Here is a 24,152-nt window from a genome sequence, read left to right as displayed (position 1 = left end):
AAGTGCAAGAAATACACTGTCATGACCAACTGACCTAACTTAGATACATATAATTCGATACACTATTCAATTTATTCATTAATGTGTGCATTTATATTTAAGGAGCTTCATTACTTATATCCAAAACTATGCAATGGTTGATGGCATTGTGGGGCAAGTGTATAGGAATATGTTTGGTTAAATTATTTAAAAAATCCAATTAGGTAGCAGGCAGCTTTTTCTGCAAACCCGCGACATTATCCTTCGTTCTTATTGTTGAAAATCTAGACGAAGGAAAAGAGGGATTTGCTAATGTCAAGCAACTTGCTTGATTTTTTACCTATTTTTGTCTGATGTCACAACTTGCATGGTATTGATCTCCATTTAAACCTAATCAAGCACCAATTTTCCTTCTCATTTGTAATAATTTTTCATTACAAAGCTGTGTGTCTCTGGATATGTCAAGACCAGCTCTGTTCATCATTTTTCTGGTCCTCCAACTAGTCCATTTAGGAAGCAGCCGGATTGTTAGAGACTCCGGTCTTATATCCGATGGAATAAACGACGAAACAAGCCAATCTTCGATCGTCGAAGCACTGAATCTTAAAGCAGATTCTGTGACTTGTGAACCAATTTATGGCTTCTTGCCTTGTGCAACTTCAGTTTGGGGGCTTCTTTTTCTGATAATCGTCTACGAGGTCTTGCTCTCCCTCGCAGATCATTACATTTCAAGAGGATCTGAAATCTTCTTTGAATTGTTTGGGACTGGTATCTTTGGTGCTAGTGCTTTCCACCTGCTTGGCTTGATTCCACAAGTTGGAGTGGTTCTTGGTAAGATCCTTAATTTCTTCTCAAACCTCAGCTTGTATTGTTTGTTATTAGTTCATCGATCGTCTTCCTCTCCTCTATATTGTTCTTCATTTCACAGAAATAGACAATTAAAGCACCATTTTGAAGAATAAGAAAAACCTTGAATAGTCTGAGTATTTCTCACTGACATTAACAGTTATTAATTAGCGGAATTGCACTAATTATAACAAATGCAAGTCATCAAAGATTGAGTCTTGAGTTAGTAGTATGATTAAATTCTCTAAGGGGTGGATGGTCAATGTTAATCCTCCTTCATGCATATTCATCCATCAAGAAGTTGGAGACTATTTTATTAGTCAATGTTGCCAGCTTGGTTCATTTTTCTTAGCTTAATATTTGTTCTGAATACAATAAGGGAAAGAATAGTTATTTAAAACAATAATATATTTACAGTCTATTCTCTCTTTTTTATTTCATCAGGTATATACAATGAATTCAAAAGGTAACAACTCTGCGAATCCCCGACTATGTTACCATGTCAACAAAAATAAAAGGGTAAAAGACTATTTACTACCCTCATGTTTTGTAGTTTTCAACATTTAGTACATCAAGTTTTTTTCGTCTCAGATTCATACCTAAAATGTAAATTTTGGGACAGTCTCATACATCCGTTAATCAAACTGTTAAATTTGCCGTTAATTGTGACGTGGTGCCATGACTGGGCGCCACGTGCCATCCATGATTTTTTTTTTCTTTTCTTCTTTCTTCTGCAATTTTTTTTTCTTCCTCCTTCTCCTTCTTCCTTCCTTCTTCCTCCTTCTTCCTTCTCCTTCTTCTCCTTCTTCCTTCTTCTTCATTCTCCTTCTCCTTCTCCTTCTTCTTCTTCTTCTTCCTCCGAATCTGGGGAAGTTTTTTTTTTTGTTTTTTTTTCTTCTTCTTCTTCTTCTTCTTCTTCCTCCGACTGCAACTTTTTTTTTTCTTCCTCCTTCTCCTTCTTCCTTCCACTTCTTCTCCTTCTTCCTTCTTCTTCCTTCTTCTTCTTCTTCCTCAAATTTGGGGAAGATGAAGGTTTTTTTTTTATTTTTTATTTTGAGGAAGATGAAGAAGAAGGAAGAAGGAAGAAGGAGAAGAAGGGGAAGGAAGAAGGAGAAGAAGAAGAAGGAAGAAGGAGGAAGAAGAAGAAGGAAGAAAAAAAAAAGTTGCAGTCGGAGGAAGAAGAAGAAGAAGAAGGACGAAGAAGGAGGAAGGAGGAGGAAGAAGAAGAAAGAAGAAAAAGAAAAGAAAAAAAAACCTTCATCTTCCCCAGATTCGGAGGAAGAAGAAGGAAGAAGAAGGAAGAAGAAGAAGAAGGGGGAAGGAAGAAGGAGGAAGAAAGAAGGAGAATAAGGAGAAGAAGGAGGAAGAAAAGGAAAGAAAAAAAAAACCTTCATCTTCCCCAGATTCGGAGGAAGAAGAAGAAGGAAGAAGGAGGAAGAAGGAGAAGAAGGGGAAGGAAGAAGGAGGAAGGAAGAAGGAGAAGGAGGAAGAAGAAAAAAAAGTTGCAGTCAGAGGAAGAAGAAGAAGAAGAAGAAAGAGGAAGAAGGAGGAAGAAGAAGAAGAAGGAGAAGGAGAAGGAGAAGGAAGGAAGAAGGAAGAAGGAGAAGAAGGGGAAGGAAGAAGGAGGAAGGAGGAAGAAAAAAAAGTTGCAGAAGAAGGAAGAAGAAGGAAGAAGAAGAAAGAAGAAAAAAAAAACGTGGATGACACGTGGTGCCCAATCATGGCGCCACGTCATAATTAACGACAAATTTAACAGTTTGACTAACGTATGTATGAGACTATCCCAAAATTTACACTTTAGGTATGAATCTGAGACGAAAAAAACTTGATGTACTAAATGTTGAAAACCACAAAACATGAGGGTAGTAAACAATCTTTTACCCAAAATAAAAATATCAGAGCAGGTAAAATAAGAGAGAATTTTGAAAATTTACAAAAAAAATGGAACTTTAACGAAAAGCTCTCGATATTGTTCAATTTAACGAAAAATCACATTTTTAAACTAAAAAGTCAATCCTGGTACTATTCACTTTACCCTTTATTTTGTTCTTATCATTAAAACTCAAAGTTTTTAAGCCATTTTCATTAATTTTCCTAAAAAAAAAAAGTACCTAAACTGTGATGGCCATGTTGGGGCTTAAAAAGACTTCACTACTTTTGAGATGTTTATCTGACAAAGAAGAATGTAATACAGCTGAATTGATAGGCAAGAGAAAGAAAGTATACTCAAAGTATTACACAAGATTTTTATTCACTCACAAACTTAGTACAAGATGAAACACTCAAACACTCTTAGAAGCTTTGTTGCTTCCTCTCACTTCTCACTTGACACTCTCACTTCTCACTACTTGCTCTCTTAGTTGTTACATCACATAGCTTAGCACCTCACCTATTTATAGGCAAGGTTTGCCAACTTTGGCATTGCTAGAACTTTCTAGCTAATGCTTAACAACCACACATTTTTACAAGATTCTAGAACTTTCTACAAAAAGCCTTAGATATTTATGCATGCATTCCACCAACTTGAACTTTGTTATAACTCTCTAGCATGTGCATGGATCTTTCTTTGCCTATGGGTCGGATCAATTGTCTTGGGCCAAGGCAAGATTACAATTCAACATCCCCCCTTAATCTTGTCTTGTGACACCGATTGAGTTCCTCATTCTGATAAAGTCTTCTTGTTTGAGTGGCTTAGTGAATATGTCCGCAATTTGATCTTGAGACTTCACGTATTCCACTTGCACATCTTTTCTTGCAATACACTCTCTTATGTAATGGTAGCAGGTATCTATGTGTTTGCTCTTATCATGGAATACTGGATTCTTTGCTAGAGCTATTGCAAACTTGTTGTCGACATAGATCTCTGTTGGCTCTTCTTGTGGCATGCTTAATTCTTTCAGCAAGTTTCTTAACCAGATTGCATGACAAACACATGAGGTAGCAGCTACGTATTCAGCTTTGTAGGTAGAAAAAGTGACAATCGGTTGATTCTTCGACATCCATGTGAATGCAATGTCTCCCATGAAGAACACAAATTCAGTAGTGCTTTTTCTATCGTCGGAATCTCCTACCCAATCACTGTCGCTATATCCTACAAGTTTATAGTTACTAGAACTTGAATATAACAAGCCAAAGTTAATGATACCTTTAAGGTATCGAAGAATTCTTTTGGCGGTCTTCATGTGTGTAGTTGTACGATTCTCCATGTAGTGACTGACTAATCCGACGACATAAAGAATATCTAGTCTTGTGCAAGTCAAGTAGCGCAAGCTTCCAACTAGACTTTTGAAAAATGTTGGATCTACGCTTTCTCCTTTGTCATGCTTGGTTAGTTTGACTCCGCACTCCACTAGCGTGCTGATGGGCTTGTAGTCGTCCATTTTGAACTTTTTTCAGTATCTCATTTGTGTAGCTTTCTTGGGAGATGAAAATGCCTTCTTCGTTCTACTTGATTTCAATGCCTAGGTAGTATGCCATCAGCCTGATGTCGGTCATCTCGAATTCTTTGGTCATCACTCTCTTGAACTCTTCAAATATGCTTAAATTACTTCCAATGAAGATTATATCATCCACATATAAGCACACAATCAAAATATCTCTATATTTGACTTTGACGTAGAGAGCATGTTCATGAGGGCACTTGGTGAAGTTGTTCTCTTGGAAGTACTTGTCAATGCGACTATTTCATGCTCGTGGTGCTTGTTTTAACCCATAGAGGGCTTTCTTTAGCTTCAGAACTTTGTCTTCGTGCCCTTTGATTTTGTTGATGCACAAAACCAGAGGTCTTGGAACAACGTAAATCCGACCGTGAATCTGCAAGAAATGTAAATAACACAAGATGTATCGTGGTTCACCCCAATGTTTGGGCTATGTCCACACTGATGTTGATTGTATTTCTCTGTAACTATATGTATGGATTACAAGCTCAAGGGGAGTCCCCATAAGGAAGAGAGTGTTGTTGTGTTTGTGAGGGTATTGCCCTCTGTTGGGTTCACCGAGACCAATTTGTGAGGGAGGATGAGTCCCATTTTATAGAATAAAGGGCTCCTCATTTTACATAATTATGGGCTGGGTAATGAGGCCCAAATATTGAGGTCCAATGTGTCAAGGTCTGAGGCCCAATATGTGTAGTACTAACAGTAGTCGCCCAAGTCTTCAGTCAAGAGAGTCTTTTGGCTGGAGACTTCAAATCCAATCTATGTACGGGCCGAAGTGGCTAGATGTCTTGAACCAGTACTCAACCCAAGGCAATGCTCAACATAAAGCAATACTCGGCTAGAGGTATCATACGTTACGAGATTACTCGGCTGGAGGCAATGCTCGTTACGAAGCTGCTCAGCTAGAGGCTATGCTCGCGGTCAGGCGTTTGCTCGGTTGGAGGCGATGTTCGTTGCGAGGCGGCTCGGCTAGAGGCTATGCTCGCTGCGAGGCAGCTTGGCTCGTGGTATTCCTCATTACAAGTATCTACTTTATGTCGACATGCCCTCAGTATGAGTTGATTCTCGACATGACTCGGATCCGCTTGTCGGGTTCGCATATTGGGTCTATGTGTCGGATCCGCGGATCGGGTCCGCAAGTCGGGTCTTTGAGTGGGGGCCATACGTAGGGTCATCGAGTTGGGGCTATGTGTAGGGTCATCGAGTTAGGTCCAGGCACATAGGTGTCCCAACAAGCGAATGTCCAAGCAAGTGGGTGTCCGGTCAGACAATAGATCATTATGAGCACGTGGCTCATCAGTCTATAAATCAGCAACAATGTTGATCAGTGGATCTAGTTGTTCAATAATTCCTGACAATAAATGAAAATATAAGTATGACCATATAATGAATAAATCAAATTGACAAAGTTTGTCAAGGCAAAATATTGTACTATGTGCCTCCTATAAATAAATAATTTATTCAGTCGTGTGGTCAATCACATGTTGTATAAGCGACATAGTTTAATGGTAGTCACAATATTCTAGGCCATGAATAAATATTGCACATGTACTTGGGTTAAATATATGTCATTAGGTGATGAATAATATATATATTATATTTTCCTTCGTGGGGTTATTCTGGGATAGTGGGCATGTGACTAATAATAATAAAAATTAAAAAAATTAAAAAAAAGGCAAGCCCAAAATAATGGGCTGGAATGTTGTGTGGAGGGCAAAGGTCTATATGCCTAAAAGAGTCAGGCCCTCTATTATCACCAACCAGGTGATCAAAAGTAGGTTTAGTACTCCAAATTTATTCGACACCCTGCTATTATTATCACTAACTAGGTGATCAAAAGTACGTCCATTACTCTAAAAGTATATATGAGCATCACTCATGTCAAATCATACATAAACATTCATGACCATCATTCATGTCAACATTCATGAGCATCACTTATGTCAATATTCATGATCATCACTCATGTCAACATCCATGAGCATCACTCATGTAATCAACATAAACATTCATGAGCATCACTCATGTCAATCAGCTTTAAAAGCTTCATTTACAGAGCTCTAGCTTCGAAAGCTTCATTTACAAAAGCTTCAGCTTCGAAAGCTTCATTTACAGAGCTCTAGCTTCAAAAGCTTCAGCTTCGAAAGCTTCATTTATAGAGCTCTAGCTTCAAAAGCTTCATTTAAAGAGCTCTAGCTTCGAGAGCTTCATTTACAAAAGCTATAGCTTCAAAAGCTTCATTTACAAAGCTCTAGCTTCAAAAGCTTCATTTACAGAGCTCTAGCTTCAAAACCTTCATTTACAGAGCTCTAGCTTCAAAGCTTCAACTTGCAAAGCTTCTCCTACAAAGCTTCTAGGGCTGGGTTCGGTTTGAAATGGTTCGGTTTTTCGGTTCGGTTTTTTTCGGTTCGGTTTCGGCCCGGTTCGGTTTATTTTTATTTTTTTTTATTTTTATAAAATGTAAACTTTCATTAAACTTACATACATATCAAAAGCCCACAACTAAACACAAACAAAAAAATGGGCTAGCACAACAACCCAACCCAAGGGTTGAGCCCGAAAAAGAAAGAAAAAAACTGAAAACCTAGCTGCTTAGTTCCCTTGCTGTCGTCGAAGCAAGCTCCGGCGACCATGAACCAGCAATCCAACAAACACCAGAGGTGAAGACCATGAATCGCGATATCCAATCACGATTTTCTGCCTTTGACGACCCCTGAGCACAAACAAACATAATTTTCCTTCAGCTTATGAATTAACAATCACAAATTTTGCACCTTTATGACAATAAAAACATTATTTCCAGTGTTCAAACAGACTGAAACATATAATAGAACCAACCAACAAATTACAAGTTCAGAACTTATAGGAAGATGGAAAGAAACATATAATGCCAAACTAAAACGTAAAGACAACAAATTTTAATGCTACAGTAGGGAAAAAATCGGAAAGGAAGGCTGTGAACGCAAATCCCTGGGCTAAATAATAAGCAGTGTGGCGGATTAAGTACTAATCACTAAGCAATTTGGAACGACCAGCAATCCTATATCCAATGTAATCAATGATTTAAATTTCCTCATTAAATAATTATGTAGAATAATAAACAAAACAACAGATTTAATGAAATTCAAATTCATGTATTCTGAATAAGATGTCAAACTGTAAACCAGGAAGGAAGAGATGAAACGAACCGCATCGGCGGAGGAGTTATCGGCATCCATTTCGGGGCGGAGCTTGGCGTAGAGTTGGGGGCTGCAGTAGACGGAGCCGGGGGCGAGACGACGTGAGATGACAGGAACGACCTCGAAAGAGGCACGCAGCAGAGATCGAATCAGTAATCCAAATAACAATCAAAACAAATATCCAAATACACAAATCCAAAAACCAAATGCAAAAAATGGATTATAATTGTCAGATCCAAAAAAAAATCAATAAATCATCGAAATCAAAAGCCAAAAAATAAAAGGAAAATCAAGGTTCAGTGAAGGGAGAGAAGATGAAATTACCCTGCTTGTGACCGGCGCCTTTCTCGACGGTATGGCACTGAGCGCACTTAGTCTTGAAGATTTTCTCACAGAGAGTGATTGAAGTTGAAGACTGAGAGAGTACTGGGTTAAAGGGTGTTGCGCCGGCTGTGGCTGCCTAGGGTTAAAGAGTTTAACACAAGAGAGAGAAGAGGAGAATGAAAAAAAATAAAAGGTGTGGCTGCTATGGCTGGCTAGGGTTAAAAGGGTTTTGTTGATTTCTCAAAAAAAATTTGAAAAAACTCTCTGAAATCCTGGAGGCATGAGGGTTCGAACCCATGCCTTGCAGTTTGAAAAGCTTCACAGAAACCAACTTGGCAACAAGTTATGTTTTGTTATGATTGTATGACTAAACCATTTATAATATTGAAAAAAAAAATTAAATATATATATCGGTTCGGTTCGGTTCGGTTTCCGAACCTCAAAAACCGAAATCGAACTGGCCAGATTCGGTTCGGTACGGTTTGACAGTTTCGGTTCGGTTTTTTTTCTGTTCGGTTTTTTTCGGCCTCGGTTCGATTTGGTTTTCAGTTTTTTTCGGTTTTCGGTTTTTTGAACCCACCCCTAAAAGCTTCAGTGCAGGGTATACAAATACCACCTCCGAACAACCGCCACTTTGGCCCATACATAGATTCAATTTGAAGTCTCCAGCCAACAGATCCTATTGACTGAAGACTTGGGGGACTACACTATGTACCATATATTGGGCTTGCACAACTGGGCCTCATGAAAAATACTTGGGGGACTTAGCCCATTATTTATGTATTGAGGAGTGAGCCCTTATTCTATAAAAGGGACTCCCTCATTTTCATTAAAGAGCACCCATCACTTATGTATTGAGGAGCGAGCCCTTATTCTATAAAAGGGACTCCCTCACCATCATTAGAGAGCATCGCCGCCTGCTGAGCAACCGCCTCGCCGCGAGCATCACTCCTAGCTCATCACTTATGTATTGAAGAGCGAACCCTTATTCTATAAAAGGGACTCATTCACCATCATTAGAGAGCATCGCCACCAGCTGAGTAACCGCCTCGCCGCAAGCAACAACTCTAGCCCATCATTTATGTATTGAGGAGCAAATCCTTATTCTATAAAAGGGACTCCCTCACCTTCAACGCCTCAAACCGAGCCAACCAAGGCAACATAAGCCACAAGCAGAGCAACCTCGCAACATGTGCTACTTCTAGTTGAGCATCATTTCAGATTGAGCATCGCCTCATATCGAGTATCAGTTCAAGACGACATCTAGTTACTTCGGCCTACATATAAACTGAATTTCAAGTCTCCAGCCAAAAGACTCTCTTGACTGAACCCTTGGGGGACTACTGTTTGTCCCATACTTAGGGCATCCGTATTTAGACCTCGTATAAATACTCGGGGGACTCAAATGTAATTATGTAATAAAGGAAGGGGCAAATATGTAATAAGTGAGGAGTCTTTATTCTATAAAAGGAACTCCTCACCCTTATAATTAGGGGAAGCCCTCTCACCCTCACAAAGCTCATCTTTCTCAAGCTCTCATGCTCACAAAACAGAGAGCCCTCTCAAACTCTCCCTTTCTCTGGGGGACTCCCTCTCACTCTTGTAATCCATACATACAGTTAGAGAAATACAATCAGTGTGGACGTAGCCCAAACATTGGGGTGAACCACGATACATCTTATGATATTTACATTTCTTGCAGATTCACGGTCGGATTTACGTTGTTCCAAGACCCCTCCGGTTTTGTGCATCAACAGATTTCTTAGCCTAACGGTTTACTGAATGTAGACTTCTTCTTCAAGGACTCCATTTAGGAAAGCGGACTTCATATCCATTTGTTTTGAGCTACCAAAGAAATTAGTAATTGTATAGTTTCCAACCGAGCTACAGGGGTAAATACCTCATCATAGTCGATTCTAGCTCTTTGACTATAGCCTTTCGCCACTAGTCTCGCCTTGTATCTTTCTACCTCTTCGTTGACATTTTTCTTTGTCTTGTACACCCACTTGACTTCGATGGCTTTATGTCATTTCGAAAGAATAATGAGTTCCCATATATCATTTTTTTGGATTGCTTCGATTTCTTCATTCATTACTTTCCTCCACTTAGCATCTTGCATTGCTTCTTGGAAGTCGACCGGTTCACAATCAACAAAGAAATAGAAAAGTGTAAGATTATCAAGTCTTTCAGCTACCTCATAGAGATCTCGTATACTTCTTGTGCATGGTACTTCTTTTTCATTTAGACTCCCACTTGACGATGCTGATGCTGGTGAATTGCCATGATTGGTTAATATTGGTGAAGCAGGTGAAGTAGTGGATTCTTGTTGAACCTCTCTTGCTTGCTCCATTATCCCTTGTTCATTATCTTCTTCAATTTGAGGAAAGAATTGAAGATCACCTACATGCGAGCCAAAATCCCATTCTTTTTCTTCGTTGAACGTCACGTCTCGACTGATCACCGTCTTCCCATTGTTCGGATTATACAACTTATAGCCTTTTGAATTTGAATCATATCTGATGAAGATAAACTTCTCACTTTTGTCGTCGAGTTTGGTTTTCCTCTCGTCTGGTACATGTACATGGGCTATGCTTCCAAAAACTCTTAGATGAGAGATACCTAGCTTTCTTCCACTCCATGCTTCTTGCGGAGTTTTTCCCCACACAATTCTTATTGGTGACCAATTGGATAGGTAAACAGCACATGCTACAGCTTCTGCCCACAACTTCTTAGGCAATATTTTACTTTTGAGCATGCTTCGAGCCATGTTGAGGATGGTTCGATTTTTTCTTTCCACCATACCATTTTGTTGAGGGGATCTTGGAACTATCAAAGGTCGACGAATTCCATTAGCTTCACATAATTCTTGAAATTCCTTTGAAGTGGATTCTCTTCCTCGATCAAATCTCATGGCTTTGATCTTGCAACCATTTTCTTTTTCTATAGCGGCTTTAAACTTCTTGAATGCTCCAAAGGCCTCTGATTTCTGCTTCAAGAAATATACCCAAGTTTTCCTTGAAAAATCATCAATGAAGAGAAGGAAATAATTATTTTTACCGACAGAGCTTGGTTTTATTAGACCGCACACATCGGTGTGAATAAGCTCAAGTGGCTTCTGGGCTCTTGTGATCGACTCATTTAGAATCATGAACTGTTTCCCAAGTAAACACCATTCACAAACTTGATCAGGGTGACTGATGCATGGTAAGCTTCTCACCATCTCATTCTTAGATAATAACTTCAATCCCCCAAAGTTAAGATGCCCAAAATGAAGATGCCAAAGCCATGATATGTCTTTGTAACATGTCTTGAGACACTTTGCAACATCGTTTTGAATTTTCATAGGAAACATCGTATTCTTTGACATTTTCACCTTGGCAATTAATCTTCCTTTATCATCTCTAAGAAAAAGGCTATAATTTTTCATGTAAATATCATAACCTTTTTCTAAGAGTTAACCTAAACTCAATTTGTTGCTTTTCATATTGGGCACGTAGTAGACATTTGAAATTAATTGGTGACCGCCATTTTTCAGGGGAATTAGGATGTTACCTTTTCCTTTGACGGGTATTTTGGATTCGTCTCCAAAAGAAACGTTGCCACTAACTGATTCATTGAGCTCTACGAACATGCCTCTTCTTCTACACATGTGGTTGCTGGCACCTGTGTCAAGGTACCATGTATAGTCTTGGTCTCGATTATTGTTCTTGCATATTAGTTGCACAATGTCATTCTCTTCTTTCTCTTCTTTCACATAGTTGACCTTTTCATCAGGTCTGCTGTTTGGAGCTCTACATTCCCAAGCATAATACCCGAACTTTTGACAATTATAGCATTGAACTTGAGATTTTTCATACCTCAAGTTTGAGCGTCCTCTTCCACGACCTTTTGTTGAGATTTCTCCTCTTTTATAGTTACTATGGTTGTTGAAGTTCCAACCACGTCCACGTCCACGCCCACGTCTGCAACCTCGACCACGACTTTTTTCGTATTGGCTTCTTTTGTTGTCGAAGCTTTCTTCTTTCTTCTTTGGCTGAACATGCGTCTTGATGAGCAGCTCATCATTCCCTTGCCTCTTCTTATGTTTCTCTTCATATGCTTGTAGCGAACCCATCAATTGCTCTATATTAATTTCTTCTAAGTTTTTGGTTTCTTCAATTGTCACGACAATGTGCTCAAATTTGGGGTCCAACGAGCGTAGTATCTTCTCCGTAATTCTAACATCTTCTAAATTTTCTCCGTTTCTTTTTAATTGATTGGAAACATCTAAGACTCTTGAGAAATAATTGGAGATTGATTTAGACCCTTTCATTTGTAGAGATTCGAACTCACCTCTTAATACTTAAAGACGAACCTTTTTCACTTGTTCGGCTCCTTTGCAAGAGGTTTGAAGCTTCTCTCATGCTTGCTTGGCGAAGGTTGCACTCGAGACCTTCTCAAAGCCATTGTCATCTAATGCTTGGTAGATAAGGTAGAGAACCTTCTTGTCTCTCTTTCTTTAATCTGTCAAACTCTCCTTCTGGGCTTGGGTTAGAGTAGCTTCATCTTCTAGCTCTGTGTAGCCTTTCTCCACGACTTCCTAGACATCATGTGATCCCAAAAGGGCCTTTATTTCGATACTCCAATTATTGAAGTTGTTCTTGTCGAGTACTGGAACTTGGAAGGCTGACATAGCATTGCTAGCCATAACTCTGGTACCACTTTGTTGGGGCTTAAAAAGACTTCACTACTTTGGAAATGTTTATCTCACAAAGAAGAATGTAATGCAGTGAAATTGATAGGCATGAGAAAGAAAGAATACTCAAAGTGTTACACAAGATTTTTATTCACTCACAAACTTAGTAAAGAGGAAACACTCAAACACTCTTAGAAGCTTTGTTGCTTCTTCTCACTTTTCACTTGGCACTCTCACTTCTCACTACTTGCTCTCTTAGTTATTACATCACATTGCTTAGCACCTCACCTATTTATAGGCAAGGTTTGCCAACTTTTTGGCATTGCTAGAACTTTCTAGCTAATGCTTAACAACCACACATTTTTACAAGATTCTAGAGCTTTCTACAAAAAGCCTTAGATATTTATGCATGCATTCCACCAACTTGAACTTTGCTAGAACTCTTTAGCATGTGCATGGATCTTTCTTTGTGTATGGGTCGGATCAATTGTCTTGGACCAAGACAAGATTACAATTTAACAGACCATAATCTTGTATATTGGGAGGAATCTAACTTCGAGGAATTAAAGTTTTACATAAAAGTTTAATTATCTTGGGTCTCTATTTTGTGGCTCAGTTGCTCACCTCTATATATATACATATGGTATCAGAATAGACTATACTCATGTGTTGAATCGTTGATCTCAACAACTCACGTGTTTAATTTTGTGGCTCAGTTGCTCACCTCAATATATTTAACATGACGAGCTTGTTAAGAGTGTGAATGAGTATTAGATTAGATTAGATTAGATTAGATTAGAGATTCATAGTTTAAATGATTTTTTTATCTCATATGATATATTTTGTTAGATTAGATATTAGATTAGCCATCGATTGAATTCAAACTCACGCCGTCATGCAAGAGCTTAACTCATTTTCACCACTGTGGTAAAAAGCCACTTGCATAGTTTAAAGAGAGTTTTAGCTAAACACTCCCGGTACTATTCACTTTTAACGAAAAAGACATTTTTACTCTAAAAAGTCACTCCTGATACTATTCATTTACAACACATTTTTGTTATTTTGATTAAAATTCAAAGTTTTCAAGTCATTTTCATTAGTTTTCCTTAGTTTTAAATGATTTTGACTTGTATAGTAATTGCTTGACTATTTGGAGAAAAGTTCAGAAGTTTTGGTTTTAACTTTTAAATCAAAGTAATACATTTGACATGTATTATGTCTTGTAAATTCATGACGACAATTCACATTTTGTTCCTCAGTAACTGGAATTACAGCAACTACAGAAACTGCGGAGGAAATGGCAAAAATGAACATGAGCATGCTTGCAGGATCAACAATCATGATTCTTACCCTAATATGGGGTTCTGTTGTTGCCTTCGGTAGCTCCGACCTCTCGGATTCTCAAACTTCATCAAATTCAGAAAACAAGAACCCCTTCAGTTTAACTGGTTTACTTCTTCTTCTCTGATCTCCACAAATACTAATCAACACTCACTGAGAGAGAGAGGTCTAAAATATGATAACTTAATGTGTAAGTAAACATGGTTGTGCAGGTTCTGGTGTAAGAACTGATGTCGAAACCCGAGATACTGCAAGAATCATGATGCTCTCCTCGATCCCATATCTCTTTCTTCAACTGGCAAAAATCTTGACTTCAACCACAGCAGTTCGAGTTGTGATCTTAATTTCTCTACTGATTGCATCTGCAATCCTTGCCACTTACATCATCTACCAGGTAACACAACTTCAAGAATATAAAATCTGCCTCAGCGATACTTAGATGATAGTAAAATTTGACTTATTGTGTATGAAAGATGAAATAATTAACATACTGAAATAATAAGAATCCGAGAAAGACTTTTGATTGTTTAAGCAACGATGAACAAAGTACAAAAGTTAGAAATGTTGCATCCGTGAACTTCTTAACTGATAGAAAACAATTATGCAGTTCTTTCAACCATGGATTCAGAGCAGAAGGCTTGAATATTTGATGCTTAAATACATACGGAAGATACTGCCGAGTCTTCTGACAGTAGACGGAAATGCTAATGAATCCAGTATAAAAGAGTAAGTACCCGGTTTCTGTTTTTAGTTCACTCCACCTGAATCGCTGAAATGCCATGATCTCATCATTTAGTCGTTTTCTAAATTTATTTTCAGGCTGTTCCATAGAGTAGACAAGAATCATAACACATACATATCAGCAGATGAACTTAAAGCATTGATCCTAGGAATACAAATAGAAGAAATAGGTCTGGATGATGATGATTATGCAGAAGAAGTGATGAAGCAATTTGATCTCTCTGGCGACGCTCAAATAACTGAGACGGAGTTTGTGAATGGAATCTCTAAATGGATTAATCCAGATAAGACCCCTGCCAAGGTATAAATTCAGCCCCGGTAGGACTGTAAGTATTTTTTTTTTTACACAAGCAATATTTTACTTTAACTAATGTAAACATCGGGAAGAGGGACTTGAAATTACCTGCATAAGGGATGAGCACACCTGCTCTTACGCCCGCATTTGCCTGATAGGACTATATTTGAATGCTTAGAAAAACAAGAGTTTCATCCGGGTCATTAAACTGCACTTGCAGAATGAGACATCTATGGAAGATCAGCAGATACCGCTGATCGTTAAGAAAAAGAAGACTAGGGGTGCTGATACATCATGGATGAATCTCCTGAAGGCTGCTTTTCTAATTATTCTAGGAACTGCCATAACAGTTTTTCTTTCAATGCCCCTCATGGTAAGTCTCCAAGAGTTTTCCACCGCTGCAAGCATCCCTTCTTTCATGGCCTCGTATGTTGTGATACCCTTGGCTACAAATTACAGACTGGCACTAATGTCTGTATTGTCTGCCAAAGACAAGACGGAGAATGCCATCTCTTTAACACTTTCTGAGGTCTGTTTCATAAACTCAAATATATTGTTTTAACTACTTCACACACTTAAGCGTCTAATGATGTCATACACTTATTTCTCCCTGATTTATACTCCAAAAGTCCGTCCCTAATACTTTCCATAAACACAGCACTGCAACTCCATAAGATCAATATCATCTGACATTTGAACTGTTCTCTGCAGATTTACAACGCGGCATTCATGAACAATATTGTGGGGTTGATCATATTTTTGGCTCTTGTTTACATACGCAATTTATCATGGGATGTCGCTGCTGAAGTTTTAGTTGTTTTAATTATTTCGATAGCGGTTGGTCTTTCTGCAAGCTTCAGCAGAAAGTTCCCATTTTGGACAAGCATTCTAGCATACATTCTGTACCCCATATCACTGCTGCTGGTTTATGTTCTTACCATTGTTATCGGATGGTCTTAAGCTAGCAGTTTCATGACTAATCAAACTCAAACTTTACATGTTCTTCTTACCACTGTTATCGGACGGTACGTATAAGATGTTGGCGTGAGTCAACCCTATTAATTAGGAGAATGTTTGTGATTAGGAATATAATTGTGTTTCTTAATTTAGTTAGGATTCCTTTAATGTTCCTTGTATCAGAATATATGTTTGATATATATTGCCTCCTTGATGGAGAAGAATAGAATGAACGATTAATCCCAAAATCTCATAGTTTAATTTTATCCTGACATCAGAGCAGGTTTCGACCGGTCTCTTTCTCTAAATCCTAATCTTGCTCACTGACGACTTGATTTCTTCTCGGTTGGTTGCTTATCAGCCGCTTGGAATTGTACCAAAAGTCTCGAAGCAAGAGACTTCTGTTAAATACCCACACCCAAGTCTCGAAACAAGAAACTAGACCTTCCTTTGAAAATCCCAAACCACAACGTGCTGCAACTACGGCAAATAGCCAAGCAATGGTCCCCATCAAGTTTGACAAGAGGTCTGTTGCGCCTAATGGAGTAAAATCAGAGAGTGGACTGATTAGTTTTGAAGCCCAAAACAATCCCACCCAACCAGCAGATGCTGGCGTCAGCAGCAGGGATGGAACCGGCTTGCCTGGCCCACCAGCGGGGACACCCAGTGAAGACATCTCCAGAAAATCTGGAACAACAGTTTTCTCTCTTAAATTTAATTGCTTCAAGCGAGAAATCCGACAACCTCGGTAACACAAGCATAGCTTCAATTTCATCGATTGATCATGATACTGGTTGAATTATTGATTCAGGAGCCACTGATCATATGACTTACGATCGTAGTCTTTTTGACTCTATGACACCACCACCACGAGATAATATTTTTACTGCCAACGGAGGTGTTGCCCCACCCAATTACAGGGGCGGGTTCCGTATCACTCACTTCTACCCTCTCGTTACATAACTGCTTACTTGTTCCCATACTTTCTAGCTACTTATTATCTGTGGGGCAAGTAACCGAACAATTGGACTGTGTTGTGCTCAAGGTATTAAATATCGGTAATATCGGAAATATCGGTAGTTCGAAAACACGGAAATATCGATGGAAATATCGGGATAATATCGATATCGATAAAAATTACATGGAAACCACGGAAATTGTAAGAAAAACTTGGAAATTTTTATTAAAACTTTGCAGGATGTTTATTTAGTCAATTATCCATTAGTTTATCACAAAAAATTAGAAAGAAATGCATTGCATGATGGATTTAACATTATCAAGTTGATTATATAGCGAGCTGACAAACAATGTGAGTGTAGAAAATATGTAGTAATTAATGAAAGAAGTCTAAACACACCATAATCATTTATATATAATGAATTAGTACAATATTTTACATTTTATACTTTGCATGGTAAGATACATTAGTGACTTAGTACCACATAGAGTGAACGTGGTGAGTAGTTCAAAAGTAGATACTTGAAAAGAAATTAATCAAATTTTAATATGATGTGATTATTTGGACTTGATTTAAAATAGAAATTTATCATATATAATATATGTAACTGAAAAAAAATTAATCAAATTTTAATATGATGTAATTATTTGGACTTGATTTCTCTTTATATATATATTCTTCTTCCTATTTTCGAGTATTTCAGTTTAGTAAGTGATTTTAAATTTCGGAGACGAAATTCTTTTAAGAGGGGTAGATTGTTACACCCACCCCCAATTTAAATTGTATTTTCACTAAGTTTGAGTTTATCTTACTTTTAAAATTATTTTTGGACCTTAATAGGTGTGCCCAGGGGGCCCACCTTGCTTTTGTGTCCCCGGTCTCTCTTTTCTCTTAGTTCTCTCTTTCCCCTCACTCTCTCATCTCTACCCGTGCTCTCTCTCTCTGCACTCTCTGCACTATCTCCTTCTCCCCGTGAACCAACCCACACCCTCACTTCCACACCACATCAACGAAGGCGATCTCTCTTTTCTCTCAGTTCTCTCTTTTCCCTCACTCTCTCATCTCTACCTGTGCTCTCTCTCTATCTGCACTCTCTCCTTCTCCCCGTGAACCAACCCACACCCTCACTTCCACACCACATCAACGGCGACACCACCTCATCGCTCCCCTCACCTTCTCCCTCTTCGCCATCTCCGCCACCGCATCAAGGCCCTGCAAAACCCTCTTCGTTTCCTCCTACTCCTTCTCCCTCCGCCGTCTCCCCTCCTCCTCTTCCCCCTCCGGCTTTGTCACCGTCGTCATCGAAATCAGTCGGCTCCGCCCCGCTCAGAAGCCTGCGCGATCGCACCAAGGACATCCTGAGCGTCATCGTTTCGCTGCTTTTCGGCGTTAGCTGCGGCGCGCTCACCGACTCCTAAGATATTATCGATATTTTATATAATATCGCGATATTTTGACGAAAATCCTTTGGATACCTATTAAAATATCGATCCGGTGAAAAACCGATAATATCGGCGATATATCGCCGATATTATCGGCATTTTGTTCCTTGGTTGTGCTAATGTTTCCGTCTTTCTGTTTACTTCAGGATATCCAGACTCAGGCGATCATTGGACGTGGTACTAAAAGGAGGGGGTTGTACTATGTCGACGATGTTGCCTAAAGCCGAGTTCACCATGTTCAAAGTCATGATAATGGAAAAGTGAAGACTGTTCAGTTGTGGCATCGTCGCCTAGGTCATGCATTGCGGAAATTGCTCCTGTCATTATTCAATAATATTTTAGATTCTTCTCTAAAGTGTAATGTATGCACTTTAGCTAAAAGTCATCGAGCTTCATATCCTCCAAGTTTTAACAAAAGAACAGTTCCTTTTAAGTTGGTTCACTCTGATGTATGGGGGTCGTCTCTAGTTACTACTCAGCATGGTGTACGTTGGTTTATGATGTTTGTTGATGACTGCACCAGAATGACTTGGTTATATCTCATGAAACATAAGAATGATGTGGGTGACATTGTCAAACAGTTTTATCATATGGTCCACGCACAATACTCGCTTCATATTAAAGTCATTCGGTCCGATAATGGTGGTGAATACATTAACCAGGACCTTTCTCAGTTCTTCCAAGAAAATGGACTTCTCCATAAAACTACTTGTTCTCAGACCCCACAGCAAAATGGAGTAGCTGAACGGAAAAATCAACACATACTTGAGATTACTCGGGCTCTTCTCATTGGTGCTTTCACACCCAAAACTTATTGGGTTGATGCGGTGACCTACGCCGTATATCTCATGAATCGAATGTCATCGCGTGTTCTTTTTTTTTCGCACTTCGTTGGCCGTACTTGGTGACCATGTTTCCTTATCCTCTACTCTTCATCTAGAACCACAAGTTTTTGGTTGTGTGGCCTACGTTCATCTTCACAAAAACCAACGAAGCAAACTTGATCCGTGTGTCATTCGGTGTGTTTTCATTGGCTTTAGTCCCCAGCAAAAAGGTTACCGATGCTATCATCCACCTACCCGACATGTCTTGTCACCATGGATGTTACCTTCTCTAAAGATGAATTATTTTTTCTTCCCAGCCTTACTCCTCAGGAGGAGGCAACCTTAAGTGAAGACTATGGCTGGTTTGATGTACCTGTCGGCCCAAATAATGAGTGTGTTGAAGATGAACCTGTCAGCCTAAACAATGGGCATGTTGAAGATGTATTTGCTGGCCCAAATCATGGGCATGGGCGTGCTAAAATCCAAAACAAAGGAGTACATAATGACTGCCTAGATGGGCATGTACATGTTGAGCCATGTGGGCCTGTTAATGATGGTGTGACTGAGATGGTTGTTGGTAGGCCAGATGATAATAAGACAGCGGCAGATGGGCCGTCTGATGCTACAAGCCCACGTAGGCGGCCTTTTTCTGCAGAGCTTTCTCCTGCTGGTTCCACGGGCCCATATGGGCCCCTTGTCACTACCATTTGCCCAAATGTCGTTGCGATCTGCCTAAATGGGCTTGCTGCTGCATGCCCGAGTGTCATCCCAAGAGACAACCGCTCTCACACTCCTCCAGTACCCACCCATGATCCACCGGATAACCTCGAGGTAAGTACTCACTCAGAAATTATTAAACCACCTTATATGTTACCTCTCAGACAGAATCGAGGAAAGCCGCCGGACAGGTACTCTTCAGAATGGAAGGTACGGTACTCTATTGCAAATTATGTCTCCACTCATCGACTCTCGCCAAAATATTGTGCACTTGTTCAACGGATGAATACTATCAAAATACCTACTAGAGTGGAAGAAGCCTTGAAAGATCCGAAATGGACAGAGGCAATGCAAATTGAGATGGAGGCGTTACAAAAGAATAATACATGAAGTGTGGTTACACTTCCCAAAGGAAAAAAATCAGTTGGATGCAAATGGGTGTGTACTATCAAACATAAAGCTGACGAAACCATCTATAGGTACAATGTGAGACTAGTGGCCAAAGGGTACACACAAACCTTCGGTGTTGACTATCAGGAAACTTTTGCTCCGGTTGCAAAAATGAATACCATTAGAGTGTTGTTGTCTCTTACTGCTAATTTTGATTGGCCTCTAAGACAATTTGACATAAAGAATGCATTTTTGCATGGGGATTTAGAGGAAGAGGTCTATAAGGATTTTCCACTAGGATATGGCATTACAAACTCCAGTGGAAAAGTGTGTAGACTCCGGAAGGCATTGTATGGTCTCAAGCAGTCGCCTAGAGCATGGTTTGGGAGATTCACTCAGGCTATGAAAAAGTGCAGATACCGACAAGGGAACTCAGATCATACTTTGTTCATCAAACACAAGGATGGTAAAGTTACTTTACTCATTATATATGTCGATGATATGATTGTCACAGGTGATGATACAAAGGAAATTGAAAGGATATAGAGGTACTTGGCTTCTGAGTTTGAGATGAAAGATTTAGGGGGACTTAAGTACTTCCTAGGTATTGAGGTTGCTAGATCTCGAGAAGGGATATACGTGTCACAACGTAAGTATGTGTTGGACTTATTGTCCGAAACTGGTATGTTAGCATGTAAACCGACAGATACTCCAATTGTGCAGAATCATCACCTTGCAATCTCAAGATCAAGTTCCAACAAATAAGGAAAGGTATCAAAGGTTAGTGCGAAGATTGATTTACTTGTCACTCACTAGACCAGACATTGCTTATGCAGTAAGTGTGATGAGTCAGTTTATGCATGCACCGAGTGAGGATCACATGACAGCAGTAATGCGAATCCTGAGTTATCTAAAATGAGCTCCGGGAAAGGGTCTAATGTACAAAAAGCATGGACACTTGGAGGTGAAAGGATATACTAATGCAGATTGGGCTGAGAACATCACTGATAGGAGGTCTAAATCAGGCTATTTTACGTTCGTGGCTGGTAACCTGGTGACTTGGAGAAGTAAGAAACAGAATGTGGTGGCAAGATCGTCAGCTGAAGCTGAATACAGAGGAATGGCACATGGTATTTGTAAACTTCTATGGCTTCAAATACTTCTTACTAAGATAGGTTTTAAGCCCAAAGGGTCTATGTTGTTGTAATGTGATAATCAATCAGCTCGAGAGATAGCTAAATAAAGGAGAAGCTTGATGTTCGGCTGGTTGACATTCCGTTTATGCAAACAGAAGAACAGCTGGCGGATATTCTAACACATGCGATACCTGCTGGAAGATTTCGGGACTCACTCTACAAGTTGGGCTTAGGAGATATCTACGAACCAACTTGAGGGGGAATGTTAGCGTGAGTCAACCCTATTAATTAGGAGAATGTTTGTGATTAGGAATATAATTGTGTTTCCTAATTTAGTTAGGATTCCTTTAATGTTCCTTGTATCAGAATATTGTTTGATATAATTGTGTTTCCTAATTTAGTTAGAATGAACGATTAATCCCAAAATCTCATAGTTTAATTTTATCTTAAGATAGTTGTTAGTGGTAAACACCAAATATTATTACAGCAAAATAGGCTTTTCATTGTAGCCAATATCTAAATGTTACAGCAAATATAATTTAGACTGTAAATAAAAATATAAACTTAAAGATCACAAGTAAATTTAGCAATTTGGCATTAAGAAATGTCTGTATGGTGATTAGCACATAATTAATTCTTAAATAAAGTTTAGAAAAAATTAAAAATGTAATTGGTCTCGTAGCTCAGTATAAAGTTGGCATATAAGAATTGGGATTGGTTACAATACTTACATGTATTTAATACGATCTCGAACAAACCATTTTAACATAATTAGGTCTGAGTAAATCAAGTCTTAAGAAGAGGTCCATGAAGAGTAGTAGATGTATGTAATAGCAAATGACCATTTGGTCTTGCATCTTTCAATCTTCACTTGCTTTTTAAGGGATCTTGAATTCAAATCTCATGAACGACAGTTGTTGATAAAAAGATAGATAAATCCAGTTAAGTCACAATAGCGATATTTGAGATTTTTAATAAAGTGAAATTTTCTTAAAAATTAATCTGACCATAAACTTGTTTAACGCACTAAAAGAGTGCTAAGCCACAAAAAAGGGGTTGTAGAAGCATGTGGAGCTATATTCACTTCTCTCCAACTATACTGAAATCACCAGGAAACAAAAATATCACATCTCCTACCAAATTTTCCAACTTCACGTCCAATCTCCAGCTTCAATTGGAATCCTGCCAAATTCCCAACAACCTCAACAGGTAAAATTTGCATTGCATGAACCTTTTTAATCACCCACGCTTTTTAAGATGGTGAAAAACGTGCATTGTATGATAAGGTGATGATTTATGCGTTGGATAATCTGGAGTATTGTAAAAGGATTGCATAATTTTTAACAAAATGAAGAAAGTTTGATCCCTTGTTTTCTAATTTTGGTAGAGATTGAAGCTTGATGACGAAATTCAGAGAAATAGAAAGGCAGCACATCTCAATCAGACAGTGATGATATTGACAATATTGGTTTGTTCTGCCATCGCTGTAGCCTGCTTTTGTTGAAGTTTCAAAACCACGAATTGGGATCTACTCTAGATCTCTGTGTCTAGAGTTCGTGGAACGAAAAATTTAGATCACTCAATTTCAATACTACGATCCTTATTAGCCCGTCTCGCTAGCTTGCTTCACAAAAATCTAAAAATTTGAAGGGTCCAAATCTCTTAGTTTACATACTTATTACGTGAGTTGTGTTAATCTTAGGAATGTTGCATCTGCCTTTTTACCCATGAAGATGGAACTGAACTGCGTGAACTTTCTTGCTGTCACCACTTCCACTGCACCTGCATAGACAAATGGTTACAGATCAATGCCACCTGCCCACTCTACAAGTTCAACATTTTGAAGTCCGTTAGCCAAAGCAGTAGCGAAGAAGTATAAAAAGCAAGTTCTGTATAACAGTTATGAGGAGATTGCAAGCCCTGCTCCTATGTGTATAGACCATGAAAGATTTCACCATCTGCCGGAATCCGGATGCAAATTCACGGGTCGGGTTTGTTGCGGGAGAATCTTCGCCTCCTAGAATGTTAGTTTGTATAATGAAAGTCATTTATGTGATATCTTATAAACAAAATGTTTAACATGTAATAGTCCTACCATTTTTTGACATAAACAAATCGTGTGGATAGTTTTCATTAGATACTATTTGTATTTAATTTTAGGGTAAAAGACTGTTTATCACCCTCATGTTTCGTGGTTTTCAACATTTAGTACATCAAGTTTTTTTCGTCCCAGAGTCATACCTAAAGTGTAAATTTTGGGACAGTCTCATACATCTGTTAGTCAAACTGTTAGTTCTCCCGTTAAGTGATGACGTGGCGCTCTGATTGGACGCCACGTGTCATTAAAAATAAAAAATTTATTTAAATAAAAATAATATTAAATAATATTTAAATAATAAAATATTTAAATAATAATAATTTTTTTTTTTTCTTCTTCTTCTTTTTTTTTTTTTTTCTTCTTCTTCTTCTTCTGGGTTCGGTTTTTTTTTTTTTTTTTTTTTCCTTCTTCCTCCTCCTCCTCCTTCTTCTTCTTCCTTCTCCTTCCTCCTCCTTCTTCTTCTCCTTCTTCTTCTTCTTCTGGGTTCGGTTTCTCTTTTTTTTTTTCTTTTTTTTTTTCTTCTTCTTCTTCTTCCTCCTCTTTCTCCTTCTTCTTCCTTCTCTTTCCTCCTCCTTCTTCTTCTCCTTCTTCTTCTTCTGGGTTCGGTTTCTCTTCTTTTTTTTTTTTTTTTTTTTTTTTTCCTTCTTCCTCCTCCTTCTTCTTCCTTCTCCTTCCTCCTCATTCTTCTTCTCCTTCTTCTTCCTTCTTCTTCCTCTTCTTTTCTGGGTTCGGTTTTTTTTTTTCTGTTTTTTTCCTTCTCCTCCTTCCTTCTTAAGAAGGAAGAAGAAGGAGAAGAAGAATGAGGAGGAAGGA

At 38.7% G+C, this 24,152-nt stretch overlaps 1 protein-coding gene and 1 long non-coding RNA gene across 2 annotated transcripts; both read left to right on the top strand.

The window, feature by feature from the left end:
* Positions 1-327: 327 nt before the first annotated feature.
* On the top strand, positions 328-15,819 carry LOC103422380 (sodium/calcium exchanger NCL2-like). The gene is made up of 7 exons (XM_070806977.1): positions 328-810; positions 13,700-13,888; positions 13,994-14,175; positions 14,389-14,507; positions 14,601-14,823; positions 15,038-15,346; positions 15,529-15,819. The coding sequence occupies exons 1-7, from the start codon at positions 438-440 to the stop codon at positions 15,775-15,777; spliced, it is 1,644 nt and encodes a 547-aa protein (XP_070663078.1). The 5' UTR covers positions 328-437; the 3' UTR covers positions 15,778-15,819.
* A 6,537-nt stretch (positions 15,820-22,356) lies between these two features.
* LOC139188907 (uncharacterized) lies at positions 22,357-23,114 on the top strand. The gene is made up of 2 exons (XR_011572315.1): positions 22,357-22,450; positions 22,629-23,114. It is a non-coding gene; the product is annotated as an uncharacterized lncRNA (long non-coding RNA).
* The last annotated feature ends 1,038 nt before the right edge of the window (positions 23,115-24,152 follow it).

The sequence above is a fragment of the Malus domestica genome, chromosome 10 (genome assembly GCF_042453785.1).
Source record: "Malus domestica chromosome 10, GDT2T_hap1".
Classification (NCBI taxonomy): domain Eukaryota; kingdom Viridiplantae; phylum Streptophyta; class Magnoliopsida; order Rosales; family Rosaceae; genus Malus; species Malus domestica.
The sequence above is the reverse complement of the archived record's forward strand: the minus strand, read 5'-3'. Positions and strand labels throughout refer to the sequence as shown.